Source organism: Chiloscyllium plagiosum, unplaced genomic scaffold, assembly GCF_037043375.1.
Source record: "Chiloscyllium plagiosum isolate Xiang-an unplaced genomic scaffold, Cpla_swu_hap1 HiC_scaffold_2, whole genome shotgun sequence".
NCBI lineage: Eukaryota > Metazoa > Chordata > Chondrichthyes > Orectolobiformes > Hemiscylliidae > Chiloscyllium > Chiloscyllium plagiosum.
In genome coordinates this window covers 111,843,620-111,861,970 of record NW_028270140.1, presented here as the reverse complement: position 1 = coordinate 111,861,970, position 18,351 = coordinate 111,843,620, and the positions used below count along the sequence as shown (strand labels likewise).

At 42.2% G+C, this 18,351-nt stretch overlaps 1 protein-coding gene across 7 annotated transcripts in view; it reads right to left on the bottom strand.

Moving 5' to 3' along the window:
* LOC122559186 (hyaluronan and proteoglycan link protein 1-like) overlaps positions 1–18,351 on the bottom strand; it is a 286,292-nt gene that overhangs the window by 52,747 nt on the left and 215,194 nt on the right. For 6 of the 7 annotated variants that reach the window (XM_087999686.1, XM_043708575.2, XM_043708586.2 and 3 more), the window contains one exon: positions 16,675–16,806. In XM_087999686.1, the coding sequence (XP_087855812.1) occupies positions 16,675–16,783 (109 nt within the window). In that variant the 5' untranslated portion in view covers positions 16,784–16,806. Of the gene's footprint in view, positions 1–16,674; positions 16,807–17,358; positions 17,458–18,351 lie in introns of those variants that run through there. The other variant, XM_043708568.2, reaches the window with a different exon arrangement.

Sequence of the window (18,351 nt, the reverse complement as noted above, 5' to 3'; positions counted from 1 at the left end):
GGCGAGTGAAATCCCTGGAATCAGCTCGGCTTCCATCCATTGTCTCTGTTCACACGTCTCGCTGCCTTGGGAAAGCAGTCAACATAATCAACGACTCCTTCCACCCCAGCTACACTCTTCCACCCTCCTGCATCAGGCAGATGATACAGAAGTTGGGAAACACATACCAACAATTTCAAGAACAGCTTCTTCCCTACTGTTATCAGACTTTGGCATGGGCCTTTTGCATAGAGTTGATCTTTCTCTGCATCTTCTCTGTAGCTGCAACAATATCTTTTGCATTCTGTTCTATTATTCTGAGATACTTTTGTAAGGAATGATTTGCCTATATAGCACGCAAAACAATACTTTTCATTGTATTTTGGTACATGCCACATTAATAGATCAAATCAAATAAAAGTTTAGAGGACGTGACTTTTAAGGCCATTCTGAATGCTGATGTGATGGGCTAGCTGGTCTTGGTCTTTGAAAATTATCTCGTGAACAGAGGGTAGAATCATAGCTGGAGTTCATTACTTTTTGATGCTTATGAAAATTTATTGCAAGCAGACTTTGTGCAGTGAAATTGCCAGGAGTGTGTAAATTACAGTGAATCAGGAATCTGCATTACATCTCACAAGATTTTCCAGAGTCTTTTCCATAGACTTAAGTTGTGTCTGATTTGTCTTCTGACCTGTTAACCCATTCTGTGCTCTCATGAGATTCCTGAGGTATTGAAACATTGTGATAAAGTTACATGGCATGACAGAGAATGGAAATAATTCTATAGCGAGAAGCATCATTCAGCAGGATCTTCAGACTTGCTAATTAGAAAAGCAGAGATACAATTGTGAACAATTCAGTCTTTATCTTCTGGTCTCTTAAAGGTTGTTTTGCCCAAAGCCACCTGATAGCTCCAATGCTTCTCACTAACAGTGAAGACCTATGTTATTCAATCATTCCACGTTGTTGCTTAGGAGTTACTTAATCTTTCTGCCCTGTGAGAAAGGTGATCCAATTTCAGCTGTTGTATGAAATAAGGATGTTATTTCATGTCTGATTCATTATTGTGGTTATTATATTAAATATATAAAAGAAAACTTAGAAGGTTTTCTTTTTCTAGGTTACAAGCATTGAATTTTGTCCCCAAATATTAATTTGCTGTCACTTGGTACATACTGTACACGTTAATGAGGGATGAGGCAGTCACCAGGATGTGTGTTACTGCTGAGGCAATATAAATACCTCTGGGGATTCTTTGTCTGTCAAAGTAGTAATATTGCACAATGCTATTAACATAAAATATTTGCTTTCTGGTTTAATTAAGAGCGGCGATCTGATCTCTTCATAAACTAATGCTGCATGAGAGTGTTATTGCTTGCAATATTAATGATCCTAGCTGGAAATATAGGACAATATTTATTATCTGATGCTAATAATGGGTATTAGAATTTTACAAGAATGCTGTGTGGTTGGGATTGGGGAATTTAAGGTGCTGGAGTTTGGAAGCAGCAACCTAAGATACAAAGGGCTGGGAATTGTGAAGAGCAGAAATTCAACATATAAAGGGAGAAGTCAAAAAGTGTGGTGCTGGAAAAGCATAGCAGGCCAGGCAGCAGGAGCAGGAGAGTCAACGTTTTCATCAGGAATGTGTTGGGGGGAGGCAAGGGTATGTGCCCAAAGGGGCTGAGAGATAAATGGGAGGGCCCCTTGGCTCCCTCCCACATTGAATTCCCTTTATTTCTCCATATAAAGGAAGGGGACAGTCGTTCATGGGAGGACTGTGTTATTGGAGGTCACCACCGCTGTAGCCTCAGTGGGGACCTGTAGAGTACAATGGTAGGCAGGACTAAACTGTAGGAATGGGATCTGGAGGTTTAGATAAGAATTATAGTCGTAATTGCAGGTGGTGTGTCAGGACATGTGGGGGAAGACCAGTGGTGATGGGCAGTCTAAAGGTGCCAGTTAGATTAGATTACTTACAGTGTGGAAACAGGCCTTTTGGCCCAACAAGTCCACACCGACCCTCTGAAAAGCAACCCACCCAGACCCATTCCCCTACATTTACCCCTTCACCTAACACTATGGGCAATTTAGCATGGCCAATTCACCTAATCTGCACATTTTTGGACTGTGGGAGGAAACCGGAACACCCGGAGGAAACCCACGCAGACACGGGGAGAATGTGTAAACTCCATACAGACAATTGCCAAGGTGGGAATTGAATCCGGGTCTCTGGCACTGTGAGGGAGCAGTGCTAACCACTTTGCCACCGTGGACCATGGAGGATTTTTAGGAGGAATGGGTGGAGGCCTTCCATATGCACTTGACTCCTAAGAGTGAGGTATAAACGGAAAATTACTGTGACCTTATCCGGAGTGGGGGTGGAATCTGTTGTTGTGGACTCCATATTTGAGTGATGGGAGGCTCTTCAAGGGGCAATTGCATCAGTAAAACACTTGCGGGCTGAAGTTACCTTAATCATAGCATCGTGCATGTGAAATACATGCAGTGTCCAAGTATATGGGGTGCAAATGCTGGTCATACGTAATCTTGACCATGTCATTTGTCATTGCAGATTGAAAGCAGTCATCTCTGTGAAGCAGAAATCATCACAGGTGACTTTAAAAGTGGTACCTGTGGGTCACAAAGCACAAAGAAATTGTGAGATTTCACAGGCTGCACCATGATGCAGAACTGATGTCCTCTCACCTAGAGCCATCAATATTCTGCAACATGCTCTTGTATGCAATGCTGCCTTTCTTGGGTGATGTGGGGCTGGGAGGAGAAGGCTTCAGTACTCATGTAGAACTTAAAATCTCATACTGTATCTTTGTGTGACTGGTGGTGCCTTCTTTAGAATAAGCTATGTCAAAGCAGCACTTTAAGGCATTCCAAGGTGCTCCTTGTCAGAGTGCTGCATGTCCCATTGTGCGGAAGAGGATATAAACTGTCAGTTGTGAGTGATGTGAATGCTGATTGCTCCCATTACTAAGGACCTGTTCTGTTTCTTACATTCCTTACAGTGGGTCATCGCTAGCGTGTCTGATGAATCCAATCACAGCAGGGGTTACTGTCACCATTGTGGTGAAGCAACAAAATGCAGAGGACTGAAAGATGAACAGATGCTCCAGTAAGCCCAGGACTGTCAACAATCTCCAGCGAATGCCAAGCAGCCTCCACATGAAGAGGCATCAATTGAAGGTCCGTTCAGGGTGTGCAGGGGGTAAAGGAGGGTGAGAGTCTTTTGTCTCCGATACCATTTCCTCTGGATGGGCGAGGCTCAGTTTTGATGCAGACTGTGGTTGTCCAGGACACTGTCGTGGAACTATACCATCTGCTGAAACAGGACCTGAGTAGCTATCCTATCCCAGTGGTTATCAAGGTAATAGTTGCATTGAACTTTTATGCATTGCTTTTTACACAGAACTCCAAGATACCTATATGGAATCTCTCAATTATCCACACATAAATGTATCAAGACTGTTACCAATGCCATTTGTACCAGATCTCATCACTTCATCTCATTTCTCTGTAATGAGGTCAGTGCTACAGCCTGGGCAGTAAGTTCTGGCAACATAGGTGCAGGGTGCTATAGAATGTATAAATGTTGCATTGTAAGGCTATGTTACAGCATCAATAAAAAAGGATTCCATCCTATCAATGCGCAAGTCACCTGTGATGATTGATACCACACCTTAGAAATCTGAACAGGTTCCCGGGGACTTGCATCTTTGAGAAATTTGTAGTTCAAGGGTCCAAATGCCTTACAAGGATGGTAACTGAAGGACAAGGGCTACCTTTGTGACCATGGCTGATGACTCCATCATACAAGACTCTGATTGAGGCAGAGTGTCAGTTCAGTGCAGCCCATTCTTTGACCATAATGGAGCAGACAACGGATCTCCGAAAGGTGAGGTTTTGATGCTTGACTTGGGCTGGGACCCTTAGAGTTCAATCTAGATACAGTGCACTACTGACACCAGCCACGCTGTGCTCTTCATATTGAGAGTAGGTAAAGGGTATTTAACAGAGCCTGACAAGTTGTGACAGCAGCAGCAGCAGTCTTCCAAAGAGAAGGATGAGGACATTGAGCAGGATGTACATCACATTCTACACAATAAAATGCAGCAACCTGATCTGGAAAAGCCAAAGGAGGCAATTAGTATCAGAGAGTCATAGAGGTATACAGCATGGAAGCAGACCCTTCGGTCCAACTTGTCATACCAACCAGATATCTGAAATAAATCTAGTCCCATTTGCCAGCATTTGGCTCACATCCATCTCAACCCTTCTTATTCATATATCCATCCAGATGCCTTTAAGGCTGTAATTGTACCAGCCGCCACCACTTCCTCTGGCAGCTCATTCAATGCACACACCACCTTCTATGTGAAAATGTTGCCTCTTGGGTCCCTTTTAAATCTTTCCCCTGAAACCTATGGTCACTAGTTTTGGACTCCCCCACCTCGGGGAAAAAACCTTGTCAATTTAGCCTATCCATGCCCCTTATGATTTTATAAACCTATAAGGTCACCCCTCAACCTCCAATGTTCCATGGAAAATAGCCCCAGCCTATTCTGCCTCTCCCTATAGCTCAAACCCTCCAACCCTGGCAGCGTCTTTGTAAAACTTTTCTGACCTTTTCAGGTTTCTCAACATCCTTCATACAGGAGAGGAGACTAGAATTGCATGCAGTATTCCAAACGTGGCCTAATCAATGTTCTGTACAGCTGTAACATGATCTCCCAACTCCTATATTCAATGCTATGACCAAACACCCTCTTCACTATCCTATCTACCCTCAACACCACTTTCAAGGAACTATGAATCTACACTCCAAGGTCTCTTTGTTCAACTATACTCCCCAGGATCTTACCATTAAGTGTGTAAGCCATACCCTGATTTGCCATTCCAAAATGCAGCATCTCACATTTATCTACAATAAACTCCATCCGCCTCTTCTCGGCCCATTGGCTCATCTGGTCAGATCCAGTTGTAATCTGAGGTAACCTTCTCCACTGTCCAATATATCTCCTATTTTGGTGTCATCTGCAAACTTACTAACCATACCTCCTATGTTCACATCCAAATAATTTATATAAACGATCAAAAGCAGTGGACCCAGCACTGCTTCTTGTGGCACACCACTGGTCATAGGCCTCCAATCTGAAAACAGCCCCAGCCTATTCAGCCTCTCCCAATAGCACAAACCCTCCAATCCTGGCAACATCCTTGTAAATCTTTTCTGCACCTTTTCAAGTTTCTCAACATTCTTCCCACAGGAAGGAAATCAGAATTGCATGCACTTCACTGGTCATAGGTCTCCAGTCTGAAAAGCAACTCTCCACCACCACCCTTTGTCTTCTACCATCGAGCCAGTTCTATATCCAAATGGCTAGTTTTCCCTGTATTTTATGTGATCTAACCTTGCTAACCAGTCTCCCATGAGAAACCTTGTCGAACGCCTTATTGAAGTCTATATAGATCATGTCCACTGCTTTGCACTCATCAATCCTCTTTGTTACTTCTTCAAAAACTCAGTTAAGTTAGTGAGAAACAATTTCCTACACACAAAGCTTGTGACTATCCCTAATCAGTCTTTGCCTTTCCAAACACATGTAAACCCTATCACTCAGGATTCCCTCCAACAACTTGCCCACCACTGACATCATGCTCACCGGTCTAAAGTTCCCTGGCTTTTCCTTACCACCTTTTTAAAATAATGGCACCACGTTAACCAACCTCCAGTCTTTCTGAGCTCACTTGTGGCTTTCAATGATCAAAGTATCTCAGCAAGGGGCCCAGCAATCACTTCCCTAGCTTCCCACAGAGTTCTCAAGTACACCTGATCAGGTACCAGAGATTTATTCATTTTTACACATTTCAAGCCATCAGGCACCTTCACCTCTGTAATATGGACACATTTCAAGATATTGCTATTTATTTTCCCATGTTCTATATCTTCCATATCCTTCTCCACAGTAAACACTGTTGTAAAGTTGTTGTTTAGTATCTCCTTCATCTCTTGCAGTTCCACACATAGGTGGCCTTGCTGATCTTTAAGGGGCAAAAGTGTGGTGCTGGAAAAGCACTAGGTCAGGCAGCATCCGAGAAACAGGAGGGAAAAGCACAACAGGTCAGGCAGCATCCAAGAAACAGGAGAGGAAAAGCAAAGCAGGGCTTACGCCCAAAACATCGATTCTCCTCCTCCTTGGATGCTGCAGTACCACACTTTCGACTCTGATCTCCAGCATCTGCAGTCCTCACTTTCTCTTGATCTTTAAGGGAACCTATCCTTTCCCTTTTATCCTTAATGTATTTGTCAAACCCCTTTGGACTCTCCTTAACTCTATTTGCCAAAGCTATCTCATGTCCCTTTTTTCCCTCCTGATTTCCCTCTCAAGTATACTCCTACTGCCGTTATACTTTTGTAGGGATTTACTCGATCTCTGCTGATTATACTTGGCATATGATTCCTTCTTATTCTGATTCAAAACCTCAATTTCTCTATTAACCCAGCATTTCCCACACCTACCAGCCTTGCCTTTCGCCATAACAGGAGTATACTGTCTCTGGACTCTGGTTATCTCACTTTTGAAGGCTTCCCACTTCCTAGCTGTCCCTTTACCTACAAATATCTGCCCCCGATCAATTTTTGAAAGTTCTTGCCTAATACCATCAAAATTGGCCTTCCTCTAATTTATAATTTTAGCTTTTAGAGCATGCCTATCGTTTTTCATCACTATTTTTAAACTAATAGAATTATGGTCACTGACCCAATTATTTGTCTAAATCAAAGAAATTGCCTTCTCCTCTGGCATTTTCATCAATGTTGGTCAGGATGGTGCTGCCATTTGACAACATCACCAGGTAAATTCTCCAATCTCGTGGCAATGGCCATCCCAACATCAGAGGAGAAATGATTATTCCCACCCCGCCCCACACACGATTGCAGCAGCCTGGTTACACGATCTCAGCCTCCTCAAGAAAATCTCTCACTTTTCATTGTGTGCCATAGCATTGTGGCATCCCCATCTTCATCAATCAGCTTCATTTGCAGCTGTCACATGCAGTGAAACCTTTCTGGCAAATGAGCTGTTGCTCTCTGGTTTGGCCAGCAGCTGCGGAGGGAAAAGTTGTCTTCTTCAGTTGGATGAAGATCCTGGCCAGTGACTTGGTAATTACTGCCTCTGGTAAAATGCAGGCCCGCAGCTGCATTAGCCACCACCACAGCAGGGTTAGCTTTCACTTTTGACCCTAGAGTTGGAACTTGATTCCCTTCTAAACACTCAACTACTTAATGAGACTGCCATGTCTCACAACATCATCTGAGTATCTCCCTGTTTCAGCAAAATCTTTTACTGAATCCTTCAATTAGACCTTTGTGAACTCTGGACGAGACACATAATCCTGGCCAATCTCTCACCGTAACTCAACCTGCAACAAATCCTGCTCACTGTCCAACGCTGGTTCCCATTTAATGAACACCTCAGTTTTAAAATTTACATCCTTATTTTTGGTTCCACTAAGGTTAGGCCCTTCTCTATCTCTAATGGCTGATGGAATTTAACGTGAGCAAGTGCGAGGTCTTGCACTTTGGCAAAAAGAATAAAAGCATAGACTACTTTCTAAATGGTGAGAAAATTAATAAAGCCAAAGCACAAAGGGATCTGGGAGTGCTAGTCCAGGATTCTCTAAAGGTAAACATGCAGGTTGAGTCCGTGATTAAGAAAGCGAATGCAATGTTGTCTCTTATCTCAAGAGGGTTGGAATATAAAAGCAGAGATGTACTACTAAGACTTTATAAAGCTCTGGTTAGGCCCCATTTGGAGTACTGTGTCCAGTTTTGGTCCCCACACCTCAGGAAGGACATACTGGCACTGGAACGTGTCCAGCGGAGATTCACACGGATGATCCCTGGAATGACAGGTCTAACATATGAGGAACGGCTGAGGATACTGGGATTGTATTCGTTGGAGTTTAGAAGATTAAGGGGAGACTTAATAGAGACGTACAAAATAATACATGGCTTGGAAAAGGTGGATGCTAGGAAATTGTTTCAGTTAAACGAGGAGACTAGGACCCGTGGACACAGCCTTAGAATTAGAGGGGGTCATTTCAGAACAGAAATGCGGAGGCATTTCTTCAGCCAGAGAGTGGTGGGCCTGTGGAATTCATTGCCACGGAGTGCAGTGGAAGCCGGGACGCTAAATGTCTTCAAGGCCGAGATTGATAGATTCTTGTTGTCTCGAGGAATTAAGGGCTACGGGGAGAACGCTGGTAAGTGGAGCTGAAATGCGCATCAGCCATGATTGAATGGCGGAGTGGACTTGATGGGCCGAATGGCCTTACTTCCACTCCTATGTCTTATGGTCTTATGGTCTTATGGTCTAATCTTCCCCAGTCCTACAACCATCCGTGTGCTACTCGAATTCTGGCTTCGTTATGTATCTTGCCTTTAGTTGGCTGGCTCCTGTATTCAGGAACCGCTCCTGAAATCTCTCTACTTTACTTTTCTCCTTTAAAGACATTCTTTTAATTTTTTCTTTCTCAGCAAAAGATCTGCTTTAACGTTTCCTTGTGTGACTTTGTTTCATATTTTGTTTTATAATGTTACTGGTAAATAGCTTAGGATGTTTTATTACATTAAAGATGCTTAACAAATACAGGTTGTTGTTGTTGAAGACTCCAGGATGAAATTCTGCTTTGCGCTGTATTAATTGACCACTTGGTAATTCAGAGTCATAAAGTGTGGCGCTGGAAAAGCACAGTGGGTTAGGCAGCATCCGAGGAGTGGAAGAATCGATGTTTCGGGCATAAGTTCTCCAGCTGGTTCTTTTCCAGCACCACAATTTCTGACTCTGGCTCTCCAGCATCTACAGTGCTCACTTTCTCCCAATTGGTGACTCACATTGTTCTTCAATCCTGGACATAGATGGGTAAAAAAATCAGTCAATGTTCCTGCCCTAGGTTGCTGCAATGACCTCGAAGGGATGTCTGCAAAAGTGGGCATCAGGCATTAGTAGAACTTCTTTAACGGTGGTGCCTTTTGTAATTTTAAAGCTTTCACAGTCCAACACTGACAGATAATGTTTGTTCACTGCATTATAGGAATGACTAGATTACCAATGTTTTTGAGAACTATATGTCATTGTAACTCAATAGGTGAAATCTTAACACAACTAAAAAGAATCACTGGTTGGCGCTACTCCTAGCTTTGCACTGGTTAGCAGTTCATTCACTGATGTGAGCTTCCTGGAGATCTCCCTCCACATCTACCATCCTATTAAGGTCCATTGGCAACTTCCAGAGGCAAACCAACTGGTGCACCTACAGTTTGAAAAAGGCATTGAATGCAACAGCAGACCTGGTACTGTCACTATGTGCTTGGGCAGTTGGTGACGGGGGGTGAAACCATGCATAGTTCTGCATGGTTTCTGCTGAGGTGCCTGCTGGAGATGTTTTGTTACTTTAAATATTGGCTACAGTTGTCAGGTCACCGTGGGGAAGGCAAACAGCTCCATAGGATGGCCTGCAGCCACAGCTAACACCTATTGTTCCCTGTAGCTCTGATGGGTAGGTAAACAAAAAAACTTTGCCAACCCCTCAACCAGCCACTAACCCACTGCCCCAGACCCCTGCTGGGTTGTGGGCCCAGTGTGGGGTTGTCTGCTATCACAACGATCCCAGTGCTAACCTAAATCTGTCCACAATGGCTATTTACACATGCAAATTGGCTACCTGCTCCTGCCAGACAGGTAGTGCTTAGTCACTTGCACTCACCTTCAGTAAGATTGGTCTCATCAACTCACCAAACCAATGCCCTGTTTCTACATCTTCCCAGCCTACTCTCGATGACCCCTTGATGGGAGCAATGAAATTCCACCCAATGTCTCAGGAAGAAATGAGAAAAAGAAAAACCTTTTAAAAAATAACACATTAATAAGATTTTTTGCCCAACCTCTGTGAATGTTAGTGCAATGGAATGAGAAATGTCAAGGAAATCCATTTTCCCATTACGAAGCTGATCAAGAATGGTGTGATGGAACCATGGAGGTGAGAGCTTTGTTTGCTAATTTCTGTGGACTACTTAATAAAGGTAGGCAAAAGTGAGGACTGCAGATGCTGGAAATCAGAGTCTAGATTAGAGTGGTGCTGGAAAAGCACAGTCGGTCAGGCAGCATTCGAGGAGCAGGAAAAAGCCTGCCAACAACCCACCCTTCCCTACTGGCACCTTCCCCTGCCACCACCGGAATTTCAAAACGTGCGTCCACACCTCCCCCCTCACTTCCATCCAAGGCCCCAAAAGAGCCTTCCACATCCATCAAAGTTTCACCTGCACTTCCACCAATGTCATTTATTGTATCCGTTGCTCCCGTTGCGTTCTCCTCTACATTGGGGAGACTGGACGCCTCCTAGCAGAGCCATCTCTGGGACACACGCACCAATCAACCACACCGCCCTGTGGCCCAACATTTCAACTCCCCCTCCCACTCTGCCGAGGACATGCAGGTCCTGAGCCTCCTCTATCGCCACTCCCTCACCACCCGACGCCTGGAGGAAGAACACCTCATCTTCTGCCTCAGAACATTTCAACCCCAGGGCATCAATGTGGAGTTCACCAGTTTCCTCATTTCCCCTCCCCCAACTTTCCCCCAGTTCCAACCTTCCAGCTCAGCACCATCCCCATGACCTGTCCTACTTGCCTATCTTCCTTCCCACCTATCCGCTTCACCCTCCTCTCTGACCTATCACCTTCATCCCCACCCCCATCCTCCCATTGTACTCTTTGCTACCTTCCCCCACCCGCCTCTCTGATCTATCACCTTCGTTCCCACCCCCATCCACCTACTGTTGTCTTTGCTACCTTCTCCGCAGCCCCACCCCCCTCCCATGTATCTCTCCACCCTGGAGTCCTGATGAAGGGCTTTTTCCCGAAATGTCAATCTTCCTGCTCCTCGGATGCTGCCTGACTTGCTGTGCTTTTCCAGTACCACTCAACTTAGTAAAGGTTTTAGGCCCAAATAAAAATATCCAGATAAAGAAATCATATCTAAGAACTGAGGCAGATAGCAATGCTGTATGCATGTTGAGTGATTTAATAAACATCACTGCCAATGTGTAAACTACTATGGCACAGTTTCTCAGCAACATTAAATTGGACACTACATTAAATTGTATAGTACAAACAACGTTTGCAAAATATGCTGCATGTGCCTTGACATCGCCTAATGAAAGGTTTTCTGTAAGTTCAAGCATAGACCATTATTTCAAAGATAAATTAGACTTTCAAAGAACACTCATCATTTAGGAGGGTTTGATTTAAATGGAAAAATAGCCACTGAATTGGGAGTATCTCTTGCATAATTGAGGATGCAACAAATAGATGTCTTACCCCTAATATGCATTAGCCACATTGTAACATAAAAGTACTAATATTCAACAGCATTTCTGCTGGTCTCCCATAGTAACAGTCAATTTCAGCCACTTATGCTATTTCTCTGGAATTTGTTTCTGGAATTGTGACGAGAAATTGTGAATGTCAAGATCAAAATGTCTTTGTGAAGTTCAACTGAAACAAAGTCACCCTGTTTCTTTGTTGTACATAACTTATTATTAAATTGTTACAGACAATATGTCCCACAATGCAGTCACACCCATACTCTGTTCACTTTGTCTCCTATTTTTATTTGTACCAGAGTTGGGTGAGTGTCAGATCCCTGAGTAATTACAGACCAATCAGTGGGGAGCCATCTGCAGAAGTATATGAATCATTCCCATCAGTATCAGTCTGGAGAAACACTGCAGCAGAACTCAAAGCCAAGAATAACATCTGTCTCTTCCAGTGTAATGTAACAATTAGAGCTGTGCATGAGGTGGTTCATACAGCATTGCTAGGTGCCATGATATTATACCTTCAGTTTATACATAATTTAACATTTAATTCAAATTGCATAAATAAAAAGATGCTTACTGCTGTATTGTCACCATGCCTCCTCTTTTCTGTGCACTCATATACAGGGCTCTGCACTGAGCATGTTAATGTGCTAGCATTAGTTGGTGTATAGTTGATGCATGGTAACATTGTTTGGATACTATCTTGCAGCAAGGAATGAAGATGACATTTTGGATTCAGAAAGGAAACTTGCAGTCATCAGGAGAAATTATTTTGTAAGTTCATATATCATTCTGACGACATCGCATAACATTCTGAGAATTTCAAAACCAAGATGCACCAAAAGACATTTTAGGAGAACTTATAACATTTTAATAGGGAATTTCTTTTCATGGATGTTCATTGGATGAAGGCTTCACTGGCAAGGTCAGCAATTATCACCAATCCCTAATTGTCCTTGTGAAGGTGTATTCCATTGTCGCACATGTCTTTTTAAGATTTTTTTTACCTGAAGTTTGAGGATGATATTCCATCATTACACCAGTTTTGTTGTAAGAACTACAAACCAATAGGCTTAGGTAAAAACAAGGACTGCAGATGCTGGAAACCAGATTCTAGATTAGAGTGGTGCTGGAAAAGCACAGCAGTTCAGGCAGCATCCGAGGAGCAGGAAAATCGACGTTTCCGGCAAAAGCCCTTCATCCCTGATTGTTGCATGTAACTTTTAATGACAGCTATGTCTTATTGCTTTTGAATGATGTTGTACCACACACGCCATGTGAACAAGCAAACACACTGAAGGCCTGCAAGAGCCGACTTTTGCTTCTCTCAATTATCTTCTTCAACGGTTTCCTGCCCTGTGTTTCATAAATGGAATGGCTCGCTTTTCTATCCCTGAAAATGCTTTATAGCATGTGGCAGATTTTTATATATGTTATTCAACATATAGTAAAGTGCCCCAAGACAGATCCAAACAACAAGAGTGTTTTTTTTAAATAAACCCCCACACTACCGCCTAACTGCGGTAGAGCTTATTTTTCCCCAGCACCCATGGTGTGTGTGTACAGGTGTGAGACACAGTGAGAGACACACAACAAGAGTGTTATTTGAGGATCCCAATAAACTTAAGTTAGAGGCAGATAGATTGCTGATTGCTAAGGGAATGATATGCTATTGGGGATATGCAGGAATGTTGAGTTGAGATTAAAATCAAAATGACAGAGCAGACTTGGAGGTCTGAATGGCCTACTCTCGGTTCTTGTTCATTGTTTGTATGTTGCTTTATGATACTTTTCACATGGATATGCCCCTAATTGTCTTCTCTTGAGCATTACAAGAGTCATCTGAGTGGAGATTTGTGCCACATGAAATCATGAAAATTTTGTTCCAACAGAAGTCCCCCTTCACTACTATTAAACACAATAATCACAAAATGAAAATGTTATGTGAAATGTTAATGAATTGTAAACTGACTGCGATCCATTTGGTTGTTGACTGGGTGTAATCCTTATGATTGTATCTTTATAGACGGTGGCTTGCAATGATACACAAGTGGAATTAATAACTCCTTGCACTATTGAAAGGCCAAATATAAAATAAAAGCTGTTTTTTTTCTTCTCTATTGTTTCTCACAGGAGGACTTGACCTAGTTGATAGCAGTTAGTACTTGCTTTCAATATATCATTAATTACAAACTGTCAAATATTGTAGATGTTGCCCATGGAGGATTTAAAGCTGCCAATAGCAAGAAAGGGAAGGACATTAGTAATGTTAGCTGTAATGGTTGGGTTATTTAGATGTTGGAATGTGATTGCAGCTGCCTTTCAAACAGTTCGAAATGGCTGGTCACTGTTGCTCCGGTTAGCTGCAAATCTTTAGATACCAAGAATGTTAATGTAACTTAAATCTTGATATACTGCAAGTGCGTAGAATCCCTACAGTGTGGAAGTAGACCATCCAGCCCATTGAGTTCACACCAATTGCCCAATCCAGACTAACACCCCACCTTATCGCTGTAACCCTATCTTTCCCATGGCTTATCCACCTAGCCTGCACATCCCTGGACACTATGGGCAATTTAGCATGGCCAATTCACATAACCTGCACATCTTTGGGGGGAAACCCACACAGACACAGGGCGAATGTGCAAAATCCACATAGACAGTCGCTTGAGGCTGGAATCGAACCTGTGTCCCTGGTGTTGTGAGGCAGCTGTTCTAACCACTGAGCCATCATGCCACCAATGCAGGGGATGGCTTTTCACCTTGTCTGATGTTATTAATATAAAAGCAAAATACTACACTTGCTGGAAACCTGAAATAGAAGCAATGTTGGAAACACTCACTAAGTCAGGTTACATCCGTAGAGAGAAAAACAGAGTTAATCTTTCAGCTTTGATAAAAAGGTTGCTGGCCTGAGATGTTGGAGGGAACTACTTGTCCCTCCTCTGGGAGAGTACACTGTTGTGGTGAGGGCATTTAATTGAACGGTAAGTTGGGTGAATTTGTCTTCAACTAAATTTGGTTCATAGAGGTCGACAGCATGGAAGCAGTCCCTTCGGCGCAACTTGTCCATACCCCCACCCAGTTTTCACAATTGAATTGGTTCCCGTTTCCTGTGTTTAGTCCATATCCCTCTATGCCTATTCCAAACATGTATCTGATTAAATGTTTCTTAAATGAGAAAGTTGTACTCACTTCCACCACTATCTCGCTTCCACCAGGAAGGCCTGTAGATTATATATCTGCCCTATCCCTAATTGAGACTCTTCCATGGCCAATTCATAGGAACATGATTAAGCACCCCATCCTGCCTCCACTGATATCCACTGGTATGGGATCTTGCCATGCAAGGAGCATGACAAGCAAATTCTGTGAGGTTGCCTATGGGCTGCGGTGAGGGCCGCCTCATTTAAATGCACTCAGTGCCTGATCATGGGATTCTGGAGTGAGGCAACTGCGCGCCATCCCTGCTGTTGTCACCAGTCAACTGGTGATTCCCCTCCCACCAGGACTTACCTGTGGACTAGGATCCTGCCATGATCCTTAGCCTCAGATGGGTGCTATAATGGCAACAGAAAGTTTCTCAGTAAACAGGAGTCCTGCCCAGGGTTCTTAATCCTGAGAAAGCTAGCTGATGTCCAGTTACATGCCTGAGTAGTACTTTATGTTTTGACTTTCCCCAAAATGAAGGACCACCAAATCTTCATTCAGCAGGAGAGATCCTCATCACCGACATTAAGTCTAATACGTTAACTCTGTTTTACGCTCCACAGATGTAGTCTGATCTGGTGAGTATTTTCAGCATGTTCTGTTTTTATTTCTGATTTTATTAATCTGCAGCTAGTTGCTTTCTCCTTTCTTGACTCCGTATAAATGCTGGATCATGGCTTTTCCACCAGAAAAATATAGGTGGCACAAGATAAGGAAATTTAATTCAATAGGACTGATAAAAAAAGGGAACAAAGTCAAGAAAGCTAAATAAAAAGAGAGCAAAAAAAAAGCAATATAGAAACATTGCTTGCTATTTATTAAACAGTAACTGCTAATGTTTTCTCAAGCCTGTCAGTTGATGCTGAAAACCACTTAGATTTATTTGGAATGTTTCTTACAAGGTTGCTGTATTTGTTTATCAATGGGTTTCCATGTAATGTTTGCAGATTCCTATGAACAACAAATTGATGGTTTTCGACTTTGAGTTCATTTTGCAAAGGTGATGTGTCTTAGTATTCGGTTTTATAATTTCAATTAAGGTGAAATTTCAAAACGAGCAGTCAAATCCGGAATACATAAAATGAGGATTCATGGCACTGCTTTGTACCTGAGGCACCATCGTTTGTGAGGCCATGATTCCACTGGTTCAGGTAAATGGCAATGACTGGAGAACATCATTCAAAGTGAAACAAGTGATTCCCATAATAAATGTCAATATTAATCTCTCAACTAATACCATATGCAACCTTGTTATCATATCATTTTGCATGAAAGCATTTGTGTAAATGAGTCACCTGCTGCCCATTAGACAACAGTTAGTGAAATTCAGAGCAAGTCATTCTCGATATGAAACACTTTCAGATGCTTCTAAGATAGGTAATGCAGTGGTACACACAGCACGAATTGGTATAACATTCTGCTGAAAGTCCTACATGTTCTTTGGCTCCAAGAGGTGTGTAATTTCAAGGCCACAGATTCTATTATTCAGGAAACATTCACAGAAGGCAAAGAAACAACAGCTGGTAAGAGAGGTTAGCAACTACCAGAAATTGAGAGACTGCTGTGGGGAAGGGAAGTGCTATATTGATTTGCCAGGGAATATGTCAGTGAAGAATGAGATGGGAGAGCTCTGCTTGGTACCTGCTGTTTGTTATATGAGTGGAATAATTATCAGGCATGAGTGAAAATAGTTACAGAATATAAATATGAAAAGAATAATGACCAACTGTTTCAATAACTTCATGAAATTGTACTTAATACACATTTTAGAATACATTAATTGGCAACATATACTCAGATTTTTATAACACAGGAGGCCATTCAGCCCATTGAGCCCACTCAAACATTTGATGACACTAATCCCATTTTCTCGTACTTGGCCCATAGTCCTGGAGCTATGGAAAGACGTGAATATCAAAATACTATTCAAACATATGCATAATAAATTAAACTTATGTCTTTTCCTTTTAACCTTATAAGCAAATTTACACTAGATTAATGGACTACCGTAATGTAACAATTCATTCACACTAATTAACAAAGCTAGAAATATATTCCCTATCTTATCCTGGTTATGTGTCTTACCTGCAATGTAGACTGTCCTGAAGTATTTTGACTCTGTAGAGTTCAGATTAAATTGAGAATCAGCCCAGCAGACGGACAGCAAAGCAAGTAACAGCAGTGAAGTCATCATTGTGGCTGCAGAAATTCACTTCACTGTAGGAAAAGCCAAAGGAATTTGGACAAATGAATAAATGAGCAGAGATTTCAGCAGCTGCAAATTGTCTTGAGCACACTGCAGTCAAATACACAGAGTGATAATTATGTTAATCCACAGTGGAATTTAAATGGAGAGATACAAAATTAAGACTGGAATGTTAACTCTTATTACATTCAAATCCAGTTCTGGTAACATAAGCATTTTCTAGTAACACCGACCCATTTATTACTGGGACCACAAAACATATCAAGTACAGCCTTAAATACAGTGAGAAAGCCATTCAGGCTGTAGAGAGAAGTAAAATGCTTCCCTGTTTCAAGAATTAGTTTGGGATAGTCATATAATATTTGAAATTCCATTTGTTCCCTTTGTTTAATTTTGGTATAAAACAACTGGGGTTTGGTAATAAACACGTTTTAAAAGTATCAGAAAACAACTCAGCACTGCAATCAGGAGTGTGCTCAGACCTGCAGAAACCCCTTTGCAGTATTATACTTCTATCTTTCAAAAAGAACTGAAACATGGAAATAAAATACAAACCAACTCACCATTTCAAACAGAGGGCATCACTTGAAGAAGCAACATAGAAGACAATGTAGAAACTAGGTTAGAGTGGACAGTGCTAGCACTGCAGTCACACAGATTGATTTTTCATTCATTTCTAACGTAGAATGCTGACGCACAAACTCAGTGTGCCAGGTAGTGTGTCTGCAGTCAGCAAAGCTGCATGCAGCAGAATGGCACAACCAGACTGGGAACGGTCACAAGAGTTGAGCTAGCTGTTATTGTGAATAGATAATGACATAAGAAGAAGATCCTGGATGCTGCATTGCAACTAATTAGACTGTATACAGCATCACAAATTCTATATTAGAAACATATTTATACCTACAACTTAAACATTAGTTTTAAGTAATTTTTCTGTCACTGTTATTTTGCACCATGTGATGATGTGAAATAACTTTCAAACATCCTAGCATGTGCTGCAGTCGACATTAGGACTGAAATGCCCCATTAAGTGCATTATTTCCAGCATTCATGTTCATGAAATGGAGCACGATGAAATGTTACTGGTCCAGTAATTCAGATACCTGGACGAATGCTTCAGAGACATGGGGCTGAATTTTCACAGCCCCTGAATGATGTAGTCAAATGATGACTCAATTGGAAATTATTGCAAGATTGATAAAATGAGATTCTCAGCATTGGGTCCGATTTTCCACCCCTGGTTTGAATGGCGATATGAGAATCTCACTAATGAGTGGAAAGCAGCCTTTTGCACATTTACACCTGGTTATTACCTATAATCATCTTATTTATATCCAGTCGGCTATTATCCCATGTAACAGAGAAAAATGAGAGAATGATAATGGCTGACAATAAAGTCAGAGTTTGTAATTGACAGATCCAGTTTGTTGCTTGCTCTTCCAGACATCCATCTTGGCAAGTAGTCCCCAGCTTCTCAGGGCACAGTCCATGGGCTGTGACTGTTCTCATCCTTCATTCATGGAAGTTAGCATCGAACATGCACCAGCCTCAGC